Source organism: Lagopus leucura, unplaced genomic scaffold (genome assembly GCF_019238085.1).
Source record: "Lagopus leucura isolate 7727_CA_CO unplaced genomic scaffold, USGS_WTPT01 Super-Scaffold_73, whole genome shotgun sequence".
In the NCBI taxonomy this organism is placed as follows: domain Eukaryota; kingdom Metazoa; phylum Chordata; class Aves; order Galliformes; family Phasianidae; genus Lagopus; species Lagopus leucura.
The window spans coordinates 12,612,579-12,631,343 of record NW_024962252.1 but is presented as its reverse complement, the minus strand read 5'-3'; the positions used below and the strand labels follow the sequence as shown (position 1 = coordinate 12,631,343).

General features: G+C 37.0%; 1 protein-coding gene across 1 annotated transcript in view; it reads right to left on the bottom strand.

Annotated features, from left to right (window-relative positions):
• Window positions 1–1,725: 1,725 nt before the first annotated feature.
• The window catches only part of SH3YL1 (SH3 and SYLF domain containing 1), a 42,101-nt gene continuing 25,061 nt past the window's right edge, over window positions 1,726–18,765 (bottom strand). The window contains exon 10 of the mRNA XM_042886588.1: window positions 1,726–2,255. Within this exon, the coding sequence (XP_042742522.1) occupies window positions 2,056–2,255 (200 nt within the window). The 3' untranslated portion in view covers window positions 1,726–2,055. The remainder of the gene's footprint in view (window positions 2,256–18,765) is intronic.

Genomic DNA, 18,765 nt, shown 5'->3' with positions numbered 1-18,765 from the left:
AAGCAAGGTTAGAGCTACTGTGAAATTTACAGAGCTTTTAAAAGATAAAGTAAGTCATTTTTCAAGATGTTAGTACTCAATACTGATGATTTTCTTCAGGATTCCTGATGGTAAGAATACCTGCCATCTGACCCCCACAACATTAAGGGAAATAGAAGAGAAAATCACTGAGGATGACTGATTCAGTTGGACTGACTGTCTGCAGTATGGAAGGTACCTGTAATACAGAGAAATTTCTGATGTCTGATTAACAGTGCTTGAGCAATAAGAGTCATTGCTTTACACGTTACAAGATGATGAACTGGACCTGCTCAACACCACAGCAGATACACTGCCATAATCTCTGCACTCATTATTAAGTATCCCCTATTGTAGAAAACCCGCTGCAGAAAACCTGCTATATACCAACTTGTCCATTATAGATGTCTTAGTTTAGAAAATGACGCAAGACTGCTTTTTACTGTAAAGCCTGTAACTATAAGCACTTTTGGCATTAAATTGTAGCCCACTGACACAGGCTGATCTAGTTTATGTCAAAGGCATATAGACTCAGGCCATACAGTTTCGTATTGCTTCGAGTTTTCTTTTTGACAATAAATATAATTCCTTGCATTAGGCTAATCACTGAGTATTCTCTCCTATATTGCATTTATAGGAACAAAAAAAAAATTTGAAGTATAAGAGACACTCCTCATTTAATATTTTCCTTTCACATTGGATTTAGTAATTAATTAGTGCAATACTCCAGAGTCTACAGACTATCACAAGCATTTAGATTAGACAATCCTCATTTTTCCTGAAGCAGTCAGTCCAGGAAACTGAATTTACATAAACAACAATAAGATTTTATATCTAAAATATACACATAAAATCTTTTTATGTGCAAGTTCATAAATTCTGAGTTTCATGGAAGCAGACACTTGAGCTAACAAACTGTAACAATCCTATACAAAGGCAACTATGCTGGCTGAAAAAACAGCTAGCATTCTAAAATAACTACTGAAGTACTACAGCACAATTCTGCTACTGGATGCTTCAGCTTATACTGGATAACTGCAGTGTGATTTTTTCCATATGGAAATCTAGCTCTGGGGCCTGTACTCAGAAGTTGAAATCTGAGAGCTACAGTGCTACATACATTGCTATTACATGTATTCTACAAAAATATCTTCTTACCAATAATTTATTCATAATTTACCCTACCTTACTGCTTCCTTAAAGATAACAAGATCAAATATCAAATATAAAAAAACCAAACAACCTTAAATGAGAAGAAGCAGGAAGAATTATACAAGATCATTTGTGAGCCAGAAGGATGTTCTTTGTTGCATTTCCCATCTGCAAAACAAATTCCTATAGGAATCAATGGACATCATAAGACTGTATCTTTTTCTGGCAGGTACTATTCATGCATTTTATTTAACAAACTTCTAGAAGCGCTTAAATTCTTCAAAGATGAGGGCAATATAGGAAAAGTTTTTAGAGAAGTTGAACTGCTTAGTTGATACTGAGCTGTTTGAAAGAAAGATAATTGCATGTTTAACAATGACAAACACTGGAGACTACACATGAAGTAGTTACTAAGAAAAACTGCAACGCTGGAAGTACTTTTAATACCAAGCAAAGGTAAATTCCTATGCCATACCTGCAAAAAGTATCTGCATGTTTAGCAAAAGTGAAAAATTACAACTCAGATAACTCGATGCAGATTTCAGAATATTTATTACAGAAAGAGACATATCTAGTTTTAAAATGTTTGTAACTTTTCCCTCATTTGAAAAATAAAAGTATGCAGCATGACAGAATTGAAACTAGAAACAAATGGGAGTACTTTTCATACAGCAACATGACTCAAAAGTGAAACTTCACCATAAATTGACCATCACCTAATATTTATTTAAGAAATAAGCTTAAGGGAAAGCTAAGGCCATTAAATGTATTTCAATGTTACGCTGGAATAGTCTTGACCAAGAACCTCATTTAGCTAAAATGTGAAAAGTTTAAATACATGTTTCAGTGTAAATTTATTTTTGCTTCAACATTTTCTCTATCGATTTAGTCATTACTTATGGCAACATAATTGGCTGGAAAGATGCCAGTTTGTCCTCCTATTCTTCCTTCCCACCAATCAAACTGTGAGCCTGTTTTGGTTGTGACTATGATTTTGTCCCCAGCTTTGAAAGTCAAGTCACCTGGCTGTTGTCCTTCAAATGAATAAAGTGCTGTTACTTCTACTGGATGGCTTGTGGAGTTACCTGCAGTGAAAGAAACCAAATCAAATAAAAATTACTGAATTGCATGGACAGTAAATCCTTGAATAAAATACTCATAAAAGGCAGTACAAAACAGTAACAAAGATATCAGAATAATTTATCTAAAATGCATAAACTGCAAGTGAAAAAAAAAGGATTACCCCTTTTCCTAGTAAGGGAAAATTGGATTCCAGCCTATCAGCACAACTTTGTCCATAAAATAGCACTATGCACTAAATAAAGATCAGCAGTTTTCTCTGTATGATTCATACAGAAAAAAGAGAGATTGGGAACAAAAGTGTTGTGTTGGAGAAAGTTCAAATAATTCCTGAAACAACTTTAGGTTTTTGTTTAGTTTTAGAATGCGTTCCCTGTGACAGTTTCTTGGCAAAAAGTGAAAACTTAAAGCAGGGATTTTAATTTTTTAATCAATATTCAGGATACAGAATAGTAAAATTCAAAATATTCACAGCACATCTCTTCTCCTTCCACTGGGTTTGCAGTATTTAGGATTTTAATATAACTAGCATGTTGTAAAAAAACCACAAAATATGCTAGCACAAATGGATTATTGCTTGATGTCCTGAAAGTGACTTGGCTTGCACAGGGGTATTTTAGACCAGTTATACAAATGGTTTTTATTCTCCTGTAACTCCTTCAGTTCTTGGTGCTGGAATCATGTCATGAAACTTCTGATCTAGTTTGGAAGTCATCTATCATCCATCCACTCTCTGTTCATTTTAAAATTTTTAGGCAATTTCTCAACTTTTCATACTATTGAACCTATAGTATAAGTGAACATCTTCAATTTGGTAATAATTGTTTACTCTCAGTTCCTTTAACTGCATGAACTGTAGGAGGCAGTCACATTGGTTTAATATTGACTTACTTTAGCCCCTGGCCTTATGATATCCCAAAGTGAAAATAAGTACCCTGGGGGTGCAATGGAAGACTAGTTAAGAGGAAATAATGAAGACCTCTACACAGCTATGTGGAAATAATTCAGGACACAATGTTTATATTTTATATGGACATGGTGGCTGCATAAATGGTCAAACATGCAAAATTAAAGGTATTCAGCATTAGCTGCAGCTGCAAGTAATGTTTGTGGGCTAAACTCTGCTGCAAAAGCAGAAACCCATGCTCCTCTTAGTCTACAGATTTCAAGTACAGAGCTGGAAGAGATAATGAGAGATGTACCACTAAATGTTGTTTGGTCAGTCTGCCCTCAATAATCAATAGCCCCAGAATTGTTTTTCTGGTTGCTTTTATCAATTCAAAAGATAAAGGAAAAACCCCCATCCCAAATACAAACCTCACTCAAAAAGAATGAAAGGAGAAGATGATGATTACAAATGTATACGCAAAGAGCATAGCTATTTTTCCATTTTTCTGATATGCAAGAGCTGCTTTAAAAGTAATGCCTCTACATGTGCATCCTTCCATACATGCAGAACCTGAAAGCACCACAACTCTTTATGAACGTTGATTTTCAAGTCCTTGCCCCATTTGCTACCTACTATCATTTAAAAGCTTTATTACTGTTTATTACTGTTAGCTATTTTATAATATTTCCTAGAAGCCCTTTCTCATTTTTCTCAAGATTTTAATCTCTGTGCTTTATTTATGCATGTTAATAGTGTAAACCACATATAATACATACTTACTGTCTTCAGATTGTGACATCTGCTACCTCATATTTATATGGGGCATTCAAACAAAGGAGTACCTTCAATGAATGCAGCATTATGAAAATCTGCCATGTGTTATAAGGGGGAGCTGTTTCATGTTCTCGTCTCCACAATGAAGCTTTACATAATCTCTGGTGGATACTTAGTATACTGTATTACAATAGATGCTATAGTCTATGCATGAGAAAGTCTGACTTTTTCAAACTCCACTGTAATTGATTTTTAGAGCATACTGTCAAAATCTAAATTGTTTTAAATGAAATTGTTACAGATACACTTGAAGGTTCCTGAGTACAAATGCTGAAATCACATTTGCAGCTCACACAAGATGGTGCTACAGTGCTACACACAGAGCATGATACTAAAATCATTGAGATTTATGAGTATGCATACTGGATTACACTGTGGAAATTCCTTAATTAAGGAATCTGAATACACACAGCAACCTTCTACAAGCACAGTGGTCAAAACAGAACTGCAGAAATTTTGGTTGAAGATCTGTTACTGAAGATGCACAGATGTCACTTTTTGTAGGACAGCGACACTGGTTACATTTATACTAATTAGCTAAAGAGTGCAAGAGCCTTTGACATTGAGGCCAGCTAGCAGAGACCAGACACACACGTAATAGTAAATGCTAGAGCCACATCCAATCTACAGTCTTCTAGACTAAAGAAACTCCTCAATGGCATCCATTAATTCTCTTGGAAAGTGCTAAGTGAGAATAATGTGAAAGAACTTTCAAAGAACGTAACCATACTGGTAACTGCGTTATAGTGCTTGGACCAACACTGCTTAATTTACTACTAGGTACAGATATTAATTCCACATTCTAATTTATATGATATCACATGTGCCTGAATGTCTGATGGTGAATAATTTGCAGAATTATACTAAAAACGTAAAATGCTGCTTTTGGCCACTGACACAGTAATAAAACTGAAATAATTTTCATGTGTTTGAGGTTAATGGTGAGTTTGCTAGACATCCACCTTGAAAAATTAGCTAATTGTTAGCAATTACACAGCTAGCAGGATCTTTGTGGGTCTTATGTGCATCTGTACAATAAAACCTATAAGTGAATTAACACAAACTACTTCTGCTGGTTTTGAATTCACCTAAACCACAGTAAGGGAGCTTGCAAAATAACAGCCCTATGATTCAACTGTCATTCCAGATCAGTCAACTGACCAAGGATATTGATGACTGAGAGAGTACTGAATAAGAGGGTAATCAGTGATTGTCCATCTATTACGCATTTTCCTTTTGGGAGTTGAAACTAGATGATCTTTAAGGTTCCTTCCAATCCAAGCCACTCTATGACTCTATGATAAAGTCTCTGCTTTGATAAATGAAACGTGGGAGTGGTTTTTTTTGAAGCTGAAACAATGTAGAATGGTTTTCATTGGTAGGCAACATACCATATGAATGCCCAAAAGTCTAGGTAGTTTTACTACCTAGGGGGCAGTTTTACTACTAACTGGGGCTGTTTAGTTTGGGGAAAAGGAGGCTGAGGGGAGACCTTAATGCTCTCTTCCAACATCTGAAAGCTGCTTACAGTGAGAGCGGGGTTGGTCCCTTCTCACTGGTGACAGTTGATAGGATGACGGGAAATGGCCTCAAGTTGTGCCAGAGTAAGTTTAGGTTGGATGTCAGGAAACAGTTCTTTACAGAAAGGCTTGTTAAGCACTGAAATAGGCTCCCCAGGGAGGTGGTTGAGTCACCATCCCTGGATGTGTTCAAAAACCGTTCGAATGTGGTGCTCAGGGACATGATTTAGCGGAGATTTGTCAGTTAGGGTATTATGGTTAGGCTGTGTTTGGACTCTATGATCTTTAAGGTCTTTTCCAACCTGAGAATTCTAAGATTCTATGATTTTTCCTTGAAAGTGAGTAATCTTTCTACCTCACTCAGAATTTCTGTACAACTTGGATAATGCATAGCTAAAGATTTTGTCACTTAAAATCAAACTGAATGAATATCACATTCAACATACTAACTTCTACTTCCTTTACGTTATGTAAAGAAATAGGGAGAAGTGACTGGAACTGCCACACAAAATGCTGAGGTTGGATGAATTTCCAGCATTAGAGATGACAGAAGTTGTATGCTGCTGGCATAAAAGCTCTGCCAAAAAGTATCATCTTACTGAGAAGCTCAAACAGAGTTCTTGTTGGTTAAATGGACACCTAGATGATTAAGCAACCATATGATCTCTGCTTGTTCTGTAGAAATTAAAAAAAAAAAAACAACAAAAAACAACAGACAAAATGATGGAAAACAAAGGATCTAGGCAGATGCAAACATCTATGCTTTGAAAAACAAGTATATCAAGTGTCACAAATATTTGATAACGCTAGTATATAGTGTTCACAGGGACTGAAAGCCTCAGTTGTTGCTCGTGAACTTAGGATGAAAGCTGTAACAGTGAACAGATGCAAATTTTAATGGTTCACCTATTATGGAACACACTGGGCTTTTATTAGAAAGGATTATTGTTGTGTTTATAATAAAAGTTCATGAAAAAATACAAAGTAGGCTGAAGAACTAAGTTAATTTTTTGTCCTGCAAATGTTTGAGTAAAAAATTAAAACTGATGCCAGCAGCAATGAAGATTTAATTGCTTTTAGTGGTCATCTTTAGCAAACAACTTGGAGAACAACATCTGCTAACGCACAATTTTAAAATTAGATAGTGTGTGTATACATAGATTGAACACAACAAACTGCTTGAATGATGCTTGCCCCAAACTACCATATTAAAAAGGAAGACTATCACCCATTCCCAAAAGGACATGCTAAACAGTAAGATGATCATTAATTTGATTCAACAGCAACAGAAAATCTTCACAAAGAGTTTTGAAACAAAGAAGTCACCTTAAGGGACGGAAGACTTAGGTTGGATGTCAGGGGGAAGTTCTTTACAGAGAGAGTGTTGAGGTGCTGGAACAGGCTGCCCAGAGAGGTTGTGGATGCCCCAGCTCTGGAGGTGTTCAAGGCCAGACTGGATGGGGCCCTGGGCAGCCTGGTCTAGTATTAAATGTGGAGGTTGGTGGCCTTGCATGTGGCAGGCGGGTTGGAGATTCATGATCCTTGATGTCCCTTCCAATCCTGGCCACTCTGTGATTCTGTGATTAAGAAGTATAAAAGCAGCAAGAAAATTTGCAATAGCAGGGAGAGAGTTTGGACTGGAAACTGCAGTATTCAAAATCCAGCTTGATTCTACCTGAAGCCACCTTGTTGGCATCAACTCTGTTCAGGCCAGATTGAGCAGCCTTGTCATTGATACTGTCACTATCCTGCACTCATCTATGGGGGTGAGGGCACAGGTGTATCACTTTGTGCACACCTGGCCTTATGGTGGGGCTTTCTTGCCAACTTACATTTCAGTAGGTAGTAGGGGTCTGCACAAACACACACACAATTGGAATACCCACATCTCCAACAGGAGGTGTAGGAAAACATGCACTTGTGTACTTTATGTACATGAATGCCTGTAAATGCAATTAAGAATTTGGACGGTTAATCATAAAAGAGCATTTAGGACTTTGAGGTATTCATTAATATGTTGCAGTTGTCTAATATTGTAGTTCACTTGCTGTAATGCTAACACTGATCATGTATTACCAGCAATCTCTCATTAATGAATTAATAAACTTCTCTGATCGTGGTTGTGATTTAAGCTGTATTAACTGAGCAGTCATGCTCTGTGACAGTTCTTGCATGTGTCTGTGCTCACAGTGAAGACTAATGTTCAAATTAAGTGCCTCACGGCCATTGCTGAGTTTTAACAAACAACTTTAATTAAAGAGCTTGATTTAACTGCTGGACTAGTAAGGTGGACAAGTATGCACTGTGGTAATAAAGCTAGGATGAGAGTGTAATTCTAATTGAATAGCTAAGTTCACTAACAGTCCCATGAAAAGCCAGGATGCTTATTCTTTCTTTACCTAAGACTGAAACGGTGACTGGGCTACTGGTAGGTCAGAGTTTAATAAAGTAAGGGCCAATAAAGTAAGGGTGCACTAGTGGATCAACAATATCAAGAATGAGATGAGGCACTATATTTCTGGTTTTGATGTGCTCACAATGCTCAGAGCAAGATTTGGATTCTTGCATAAATAGAGAGTAGGAGCAACAAATTAATTAGGGATCATTCTGAGTTAAATATGTTACAGCATCACTGTCAAAGCTTTAAAGATGGAATTTGAATTTAGTTACAGGAGCCGGTTAGCAACAGTTATACTTTCACATTAATTGTTAACAAGGGTTTAATAGATCTAGTTCTTACAGTGATAACTGCGGCCCCTTCTCCTTCATATTTTGAGAATTAAGGCATACTAAGCAATATTTTAGATAGGCGTTAGGAACCACAAACTGAGACACATTTTCTGTTGGATCCATCACATTCCTTTAGAATGCAGACAGCACAATACAGAAAAAGCAATATCCCATAGAAAATTCTGAGGAATCACAGTACTGCTAATGACAGGGATAACTTTTAAATTAGAGTTAGGTCTCAGGTCAGTAGAAACTAAAGACCTAACATTTTGACCTAAGGAATGCAGCAACACTGGGCTATGATGGGGCTGGAAGATAGACAGATAAATGACTTAAGTTTGAATTAGCAGGTGAACCACTAAGTTCAATCTGTAGTATTCACAAGAACAAGATCAAAGCTGGATCTGACAGGGGCGTTCTTTCACTTCTGTTTGAGCTCAAAGACATTCTTAACTTAAAGGAAGATGATACAGGAAAAGTGACAGGGAAGGAAATTAACTTTGAAGTAAGAACTCAGCCTAGATGAGAGTAAAGGAATATTGAATTTGCAAAGGTCAGAGAGAAGGATATTGCAACAATTGAATCATAACAGGACAAAATTCTGGACAAAAGTAGAAATGGAAAGAAAAGGCTGCATCTTTGAAACAGTACTCAAAGGTCAACATATAGGAAGGTGAGAACTGCTGAAGAAAATTTGGAAAGTGATTTGGAAATCACTTGCTCTGTATCAACCAGCAACAGACAACATTTCAAATTCAATTTTAAAAATTTTGGCTTGAATTCAAGTAAGTGACACATTAAGGCAAAAAGATCTGGAAAAGATTGTTATGAGGATTTTGCACAAAATAGTATCTAATAATTGAAAAGGGACAGAGAGTAGGTAACTGGTTGGGAAGTTGTAACAAAAAATGGAGGATTGATAAGGAGGATCTCTCAGAGACACTGGAACAACAGATGTAAAGGCAGTTATAGACACAGTCATACAGTGGAATATAAAGAGCACCAACATTACAAAGAAAACATGCGATCATGTTCTATCAGGTTAAGGCAGGATGCAATGTGATGTCTAATACATGCTTATAAAGTGGTCACTGAAATCTTGTAAGTAGCAGTTATATTTACATTACAGAATGGACAGTAACAAATACTTTCAAAATACTAAGGAATCACTTGGCACCCATTACCTTTCCCAGGTCAAAATCATACTAGGGACCTACTAACAATGCAGTAGAAGTGATTGGATTTCAGTGCAAAAAGCACACTCCCTAGAAATGTTTCATTTATCGGCACAACTGGAGTCAGTAGTTTCAGCTGGGTGCAAGAGAAACTGCTTTAAAGAGGGTCCAACATAATACAGAAGAATTTCAAATAGAAACATAAAGTAAGATTAGGTAACAACAATATCGTAGGTGTTGGAAGGGACCTCCAGAGATCATCGAGTCCAACCCCCCTGCCAAAGCAGGTTCCCTACAGCAGGTCACACAGGTAGGCATCCAGGCAGGTCTTGAACATCTGCAGAGAAGGAGACTCCACCACCTCCCTGGGCAGCCTGTTCCAGTGCTCCGTCACCTCACTGTAAAGAAGTTCTTGCGCGCATTTGTGCGGAACTTCCTATGCTGCAGTTTCCGGCCGTTTCCCCTTGTCCTGTCTCCACACACTGCTGAAAACAGTCTGGCCTCGCCATTCAGCCCCCCAGACCTTAGATATTTATAGACCTGGATCAGGTCCCCTCTCAGTCTTCTCTTCTCAAGGCTGAACAGACCCAGTTCACTCAGCCTTTCTTCATAGGGGAGATGCTCCAGGCCCTTCACCATCTTTGCGGCCCTCCGCTGGACTCTTTCCAAGAGATCCCTGTCTTTTTTGTACTGGGGAGCGCAGAACTGGACGCAGGACTCCAGATGAGGCCTCACCAGGGCAGAGTAGAGGGGGAGGATCACCACTCACTGGCTTTTTTGGCCACAAGGGCACACTGCTGGCTCATGTCGTCCATCTGTCCACCTGTCGTCCACCAGGACACCCAGGCCCCTCTCTGCAGAGCTCCTCTCCAGCAGGTCATCCCCCAGCCTGTACCAGTGCATGCAATTATTCCTCCCTACATTCAATACTCTACACTTGCTTTTGCTGATCCTCATTTGGCTTCTTACTGCCCAGCTCTCCAGACTATCCAGGTCTCGCTGAACAGCAGCACAGCCTTCAGGTGTGTAATATAGTCAGCAATGGATTTTATTAGATGTAAGATAACCTACCAAGAGACAAGATTAATTTATCTGCATGTTCCCAGTTTCTGAAGCATAGGCTAGTGCTGCCAGACATTAAATCTCCTTTTGGCCCCTCTTTTTGCCCCCAGTAACTCCTCAGAGAAACTATTTCAGAGCCCTACTCCACCAGTAGGAGGGGGCGTCAAATAACACAGCTTCAAATAATTCACTACTGGTTAAATTCTTCTTTTTGCCAACAATAGATTTTGGCTAAAAGTTTTTTTTTCTTCGTATTTACCCTCATGCTTTTTTACTCATTTTTTTCCATATCTCCAAATTGTTACAGTAAAAATAACTTAGCAACCTTATATCACTGACTTCAATGAGTATCAGAATACTGTACAATACAGTATCAATAAGTAAACAGAATACTCCAGATAAGGTGAATTCCAAACATCACTTCCCTACTTTCACAGTAAGATGCTTGTAGGTAACTGACTTTTTTACTATTAAGAGCACAAGAATGAGCAGAACTGAATGAACACAGTGCAGATTTTGTGGAGATCATGGATTTATTTTTGAATGTGAAAGTTAAAAAAAAAAACTGAGATGAATCAGCACAGAAGTCTGTCAGAACAGATCTTCTGATGAGGATATAAAGTTATGAATGAACAAATCAGCAAAGCAAAAAGAGGAAAAGCATGGACAGCAGAGAGCACTGGAGAAACTGGATGCCACAAACTGCTAAAACAAGAATGAGAGAAGCATTAGCAACAAAGAAAGACTGGGAAGGCTGAGTTGAGCGAAGGCTACAGAATAATACAGATAAATAGCACAACACAGAGCTAAGGGACCAAATGTTTTTGAAAGAATGACAATGGTATTACATAGCTAACAACGAAGACTGAGAGAAATCATAAGAAAAAGGAGATGACATAGTTTAAACAAACTTCAATATACAGCTATAGATTCTGAATGTCAGTAGTATATTCCACATACCAGATCTCTGAAATTAGAGCCATATAACATAATACAATGTTGAACACAAAAAATTAACTTATTAGTTCAATGGTCATTAATCCAAAAAAGTCCTCAGTTCCATACACTATATTGACAGTAAGTTTCAAAAGAGGAGTGTCTATGCACAATAATGAGACCTGTTCCAAGGTTACAAAAGAGAAAAAAAAAAAAAAGGAAGATAACAACCCTAAGGCTGGGAAGATGCAAGATTAACAATAGAAAGGAAAAAATATCTGCAATGAGGGCTTTTTTATCTGCTCTCCGACCACGAGAAGAAATACCAGTATGGTAATTAAATGGTGAAGCTATTCCAAGGAGAGAAAGGAAATAGGCTTAAAAGTAACTTGTTGATATTAAATTAGAAAATAATTAAAAGCAGTATTAATCAGGAAACCAAAGAACTAATTATGCTGGACCACCAATATGGACAGAGACATAGGAATGCCCATTGTATGATAAAATGCTATCTCTTCATCCCTCTTTTCTCTAAAGAGTTATGAATCTGAAACTAGGTACAGTAATAATGCACTTTTTCAGGACCAGAAGGAAAATCTGAGCCTTTGGTTATACACGATTATAACAGAATGGCTAACATTGGAAGGGACCTTAAATATCTTCTAGTTTCAGCCCCTCTGTGCTTTGGACAGTTACCACCCATCAGAGCACGCTGACCAGAGCCCCATCCAACCTGACCTTGAACATCCAGGGATCGGGGCATCCACAGCTTCTCTGGGAAATCTGTTCCAGTGCCTCACCAACCCTTTTGTAAAGAATTTCCTCCCAGCATCTAATCTAAATCTCTCCTCTTTTAGTTTAAAACCATTCCCCCTTGTCCTATCACTCAATATCTATGTGTGTAAAAAGTTGGTCTCCTTCTTGCTCATAAGCTCCCTTTAACTACTGGAAGCCTACCAAGATGTGTCCCCAGAAGTTCGTCTTCTTCAGGCCGAACAAGCTCAGCTCCCTCAGCCTTTCTTTGTAGGAGAGATATTTCAACCCTCTGATCATCTTTGTGGCTCTTCTCTGCACCCATTCCAACAGCTCCACATAGTTTTTGTGCTGGGGGCCATAGGCCTGGATGCAATACTAAAAGCGGGGCCTCACAAGCCAGAGTAGAAGGTGACCAGCTGGCGACCTGTCTTTTGATGAAGCCCAGGGTACGGTTGGCCTTTCAGGCTGCAAGCAAACACTGCTGGCTCACATTAAGCTTTTTGCAGATCTTTAGTCTTGGTATTAAGTAAAACAGCACCCCTGAAAACTGTTTATGAACAAATTTATGCCCTGTAGTGATTTTGGTGAAAAGTGCCAGGGAAAGTCTAAGAAGTATCATAAGGGATCGGAGAGCATGTGTAAGAATGAAATAAGCCTTAGTGTTGGATTCTGAAGGAACCATTAAGTATTCCTACATGCCAGTTTCCTGCAAGCTGTCTAGTCATCTAATTTTATTTAGCACATGCTCTACATCAGTACTGAATTTTGGAATTGCTGTTAAGTTAGAGATTCAAAACAATGAGTACAAGTTTTAAATTCAAGTTGTAAAGATTCATATTCTAATGTATTAGAAGAAAGAAATGATTAAATACAAATTTAGATGTCACTAGAAAAGACGGTCTTAGAAGTAGTTTGATTGCCTAAAATGCATGCATGCACATTCTGCATGTGTCCCCGCTAGAAACAAAACAGTGGAAATGATTTGTTCATTCTAGGACAATAATAAAAAGTGCACAGAATATTTCTCAATACAAAGAAGAAAGTCTAGGGTGCAAAAAAACAAAGCTACAGAAGTATGTAATTGTATGTTTATCACTGTGCAGACAAAAGCCTGTTGTTACAGTGGATTTTTCCACTCAGAGTTTATAAAAACAATCAATACTATGAAAACTGCAACAGAAAACGGTATTCTTTTATGGAAACAGAAAATGGATACGTTAGAGTTCACATGACTATCAGTTTGAATATTACCTCATACTTAAAAAGATCTTTCATAATTTTAAAAAAGAGAAATAAAGAAAAAGGATTGGCTCATTTGGTTGCTAGAATGTAAACAAAGACAAATAAAATATTGCTATAGTGCGGTTACAGAATACTGAAGCACCACTGCCTCAAAATATTTACTTTATGATCCTATGCAATAATAAAAACATGACAGATACAGTATATTATTTCACATGACTTTTGGAAAAGTGTCATCTTGAATTAAGAAATTTTCAAGTATTGTTGACTGGATGTGTACGCTTCATAATATTTTATGGATGTAGAAGTTTAGTGAAGTTAATAGTCCATCCTTTGATAATATTAGAACTCCAAGGCTTTGCTATTCATAATAACTACTGTTTAAATAATGTCAATTTTGGCTTAGATCTATAGGTGATGTTTGGTTTATGTTCACAGCTAGGTAGCACAAAATCTAAGACAGCTTCCTGCGTTAGCTAAGTTAGAATATCATGTTTAGAAGAAAGAAAGCACTTTATAATGTTAAAACTCACTATAGGGTAATTCTCTGGATTTAATACCAAGCATTGTGAGTGATAGGTTGAATGTGAAAATTCATCTATGTTTAAAGATAAGACAGAAGCAAAGTAAGAAATACTGAAAGGGGAGATAAAAGGAAGTGAAACAAGTTGCTGCACAGAGCTAAAGAGGCCCTTTGGGGCTCTTTTGTCCTGACTTTGGAGCCATGACAACTAGACGTCATGGCTTTCTTCAAGACAAAATGAAATATCAAATGGAGGGGCAGCAAAAGAGAGTAAAGTAGAAGCATAGAATCACAGGATCTTAGAATGGCTTGTGATCATCTAGTTTCAACCCCCCTGCTATGTGCAGGGTCGCCAACTACCAGATCAGAGCCTGATCCAGCCTCGCCTTGAATGCCTCCAGGGATGGGACATCCACAACCTCTCTGGGCAACCTGCTCCAGTGTGTCACTGTCCTCTCAGTGAAAAACATACTGCAGTATGTTGTACACTGCGATTCTCTGAAGAAATTAACTTTTCAGATTCTGTCAGGCAACAAAGCATTCCATATGTCCACTTACAAAAGAGTCTCTTTAAAGCACTCATTCACAAAGCAAAACAGTAGCTCAACTGTATATTAAATGCTACAAGTCAAAAAAACAATTATTTCAGTTCTTGAAGCATACCAGTACACGCATTAATTCCTTTTTCAACTTACTGCAATTTTCTGCATTTAGACTACCTCTCTAAGCCTTTAACATGAAAAGAAAAGGTTTTAGCTGAGGCTCTAGAGCAAAACAAACACAAGAAAAAATTAATTTAGTTGTTTCTTGACAAATTATAATCCAGTGTTTGTTCAGGACATAGATAGGAGCTAAATGCTGGAAGTCAGGAATCTTACAAATGAAATCTCAAGTGTCCTATCTACATTAAAGTTCTTTTGTTCTGGATTTTTTATTCATTTATTTTTTAAAATTTTCCTAAATGTAGAGTCACCTCAAAAACCCTCAGCATGCACAAAAACAAGAACCTCAGATCTCAACTGAACAGATGCGAGAGGGCCTAAATATGCACAGTAGAATTGACATTTTATATCTACAGGTACTAAGCCGCTATAATCAGATATAAGCATAAGTTTTCCCATACAGATGCTTGAAGTATGTCATATGCCACCACTGATCCAATTAATCTCCAGCAATGTTCATCTGACGAAAGGTCAGGAAACATGATATTCAGCAAATCACTCTCAGAAACAAATATTCTCTTGTCTGAGCTGTTGTTTTACCTCAAACTATGGCCTCCTTTAAGTAAATAAAAACAGCTGCCTTTCTCTATGCTTTGATAAAAAAAAACTAAAGATTCTCAAAGTATTTTAATTCAACACTGAAACCAGAAAACCTCTGATGTCCACAGAAGCATTTATTAGTGCCACCAGTTACACAAACACTTTCCGAAGGGGGAAGGCAGGCCACAGCTTCTCTGCTTCATCCTAGTACTTGTAGACGAAGAAATGACTCTTATTCAGAAGACTCGATGTCTATTTTATTATAGCATCTGTAGATTTAAGGCAATTTCAAGAAGTTCAAGCTTAGACTTGACTTAGCAAGGAGAATTTCTTTAGTATTTCTCATGACTAAAAGTACTCTCCAGTCCTGGAAAAGATGGCAAAACTAAGCCTGAAGCCCTCATCCACTTTCACAAGACTTGTCTGAGCAAATTTTATTTAGAGCTAGACATTATCTATTTGTTCAAGTAGGTACTTTGCCCAAGTTTTTGCTTTCTGGTACTCCTTCTGGTTACAAAGCCCACTAGTTGATTTTGAGAATAATTTAAATACTTAAATGATCTCCATCAACACAACAACAAAAAATGGTGATGGAAAAAATCATCCAGGTTTAATATTACATGTTACAGACAGTACAAAGCAAATCTAGACACAGACATAGACACAGCCTACAAGGTACACCATTCTCAGTTTTGCTCCAGGGACTCAATTTCTATTTCTTAATAGAAATTCAGCAAGAGATGAAAATCTGTACACATGGAATTGATATATTATACTCCAACAACCCCCTAAAACCCTCAAAAAAGCACTCAAACACTTTGATCTCTTCCACAATCAGCTGGAAACAGACATCTCAAAGCAGCAGCTTCTGTAATATCACCAGTTTGTGCCACATCTAACAAATAAAATCAATGGTTTCATTGGTGGTTGAAGAAGACCTGAATATATTTAAAGTTTAAGTTACTATGCAAATTTAGCTCATTCAGTACAAAACACTGTTCACTGTTTTTGAGTTTCTGGCCTGCTAGGGAACATGCTGGCTCATCATCTTCCTCTGCTGATGGAATGTTTCTATCTTTGTTTCAGCACACTCAGCTTTTGCATTAAAGAAGTGCCTTTTTTGTCAAGCATCTGTGGATATATTTGATATTTAGGATATAAAAAAAAAATCCCCGCCTTCTAAGAGTCAATTCCATAACATTTTTGCTGATTACTTCTTAGATTTTTTCTGCCCTTTTCAAAAAACATTTAAATTTTCATTCAAACTGAAATGGTCAAATAAACTGTATCGATGTCAAGGGCTTTTACTATGGTCAAGATTACATTAATGCAAATAACGTCTTTTCTGAAATTATAAAGCATCACAGAATCACAGTAGGTCACACAGGAAAGTATACAGATGGGTCTTGAATATCTCCGAAGAAACTTCACTACCCTTCCAGCCTGCCTGTTCAGGTGCCCTGCCAATGTGACAGTAAAGAAGTTCTTCCTTGTATTAGTATGGAACTTCCTGTGTTCCAGTTCCCACCCAGTGCCCCTTATTCTACTGTTGCTTGCCACTCGAAAGAGTCTGCTCCCATTGACTTGACTCCCACACTACAGATATTTATAAACAGTTATGTGATGAGATGCAATGCTAAGCATAATATTCACATTCTGAAAAGCACAATAAGTAAAGAGAACTGATCTATGTTTTATTCAGGTGAGTCTGACTGTTTAGGAATGATATGCACATTTTTTATTTTGTTGACAATATTTCCCACATTTCTGCTACACATACTGAATGTTAACATCTCACCCTGAATACAATGTCTCTTCATTTTGCTTATTAAATCTCTATATTGTTAGATTCAAAAGTTCTGTCACTGAGTTATTAACACGTGCACTGGTTCACCTGATATAAAGATTATCTTCAACTTAACTCTGGAAAACAACTCACAGCCTGAAAACAAATAAAACCAACAGCAAGCCCAATCTCATTCTATGCAGTTTCTACACAGATTCTATGGGGGTATCTTCAAAATACTGACTTTTTTCTAATCTGACTTTTTTTTTTTTTTTTTTTTTTTTTAGTTTAGTTTTGCAAGACTCTGCTGCTATCAATTCCTGCTTGGCTTCCATTAGAACTAATGAAGCAGAAGCTCCCGTACTCCCAAAAGCTTTTTATAGAAAAATAGATAGAATAGTAATTTAAAGCTGTTTATCCTACTACTACAACAGAACAAAAATTAAGCATACATATCAAAAGCATGCTAAAACATCAGCCTGTTTTAGTAGGGCCTCAGACAAAAGACTTTAAACTATACCGCTTAATATCTTTAAGTTCACATGAACAACTTTGCATTTTAACTGCATCAGAATGATTACCCTAATGCTGCTTGCTGCTTAAAAAAAATATAAGCATAAGCTACACTGAGATTTTCCTGTAATTTTTGCTGTAATTTTTATTCCTATTCATTAAATAAATGCCATGAAAAAAATATTGCTCCCTATTCCGTACTTAGCATTATAGTTCTCCACCAACGCATGCTCACACATCAGGAAGACACCAATTTCATCCCAACACATATGACCTCAATCTCTTGTGCTCTGCTGTATTTTGAGTTAGTTGATTATACACAGTGAGTTATTTACTTCAGCATAACCAGAAAATTCCTGCGTACTACGTTTTCCTCTCAGCTTGCCACAACATAAGCCATAAGCAGCTGATCATCTGACTTACTTCATTCACAATAGTATGATCCTAGAAAAGTGATTCAGAGATAAAAATAGTCTAAAAAATAATTTCCTGGGATTTCCTGGGTTTGGTAAGTATTAAGAAAGAGCTTGTAATAGCAAGGAAGTTAATACTTTGGGGACCACCAGATGGATGTTTTATGATTTCAGTAACTAAATATAAACATATCACAAGCCTTGTCATGAAGAAAACAGAAAAATAGACCAGGTTTAGCTAAAAGTCTTAAGAGAAAAAAAAATTACCATAGATAATTTCCAGGATAGGCCTTCATGACATTGTCTACTGACCTAGTAAACATGAGCTAATGACAGACATCATATATATTCCACTGTGCAAAAGAGTTCTGAAACAAATATCTATTAGTCTGAGCTCTTCCAACAGAAAAACCAAAAATTCAGATATTACACACAGAAAAATGAATTGGAGACAAGAGAGATATTTGAATTTTATTACCACCAAAACTGGAGATAATATTTTTACTTTGAGGTATTTAGTCTTACAATAAAAACGCCCAAGTCAAAGGATTTGAACACACTTAGATTTTTCTTGTGGTGTAGCTGTCAGGTTTTTTGTCTGTTTTTAAATCTGTGGATTTCTAAATGTGGAACTATATAACTGATGTAAATAGTCACATGATAGATTTCCAGTTAAATTTGAGCTGGTACTAGTTTTGTTAAATCAAAGAGAAGACTATCACATAAAAAAAAAAGTGATTGCTTCAATACACATTCAGCAAAGTAAGCCTGTTTTGAAGTTGCAAGCGCACTGACAGTGATGCTCTTTTTCAGAAGCTCTAAATTGTTTCTCTACACTATGCAGAGTTCAGCAATACACATAATTAGAGATACT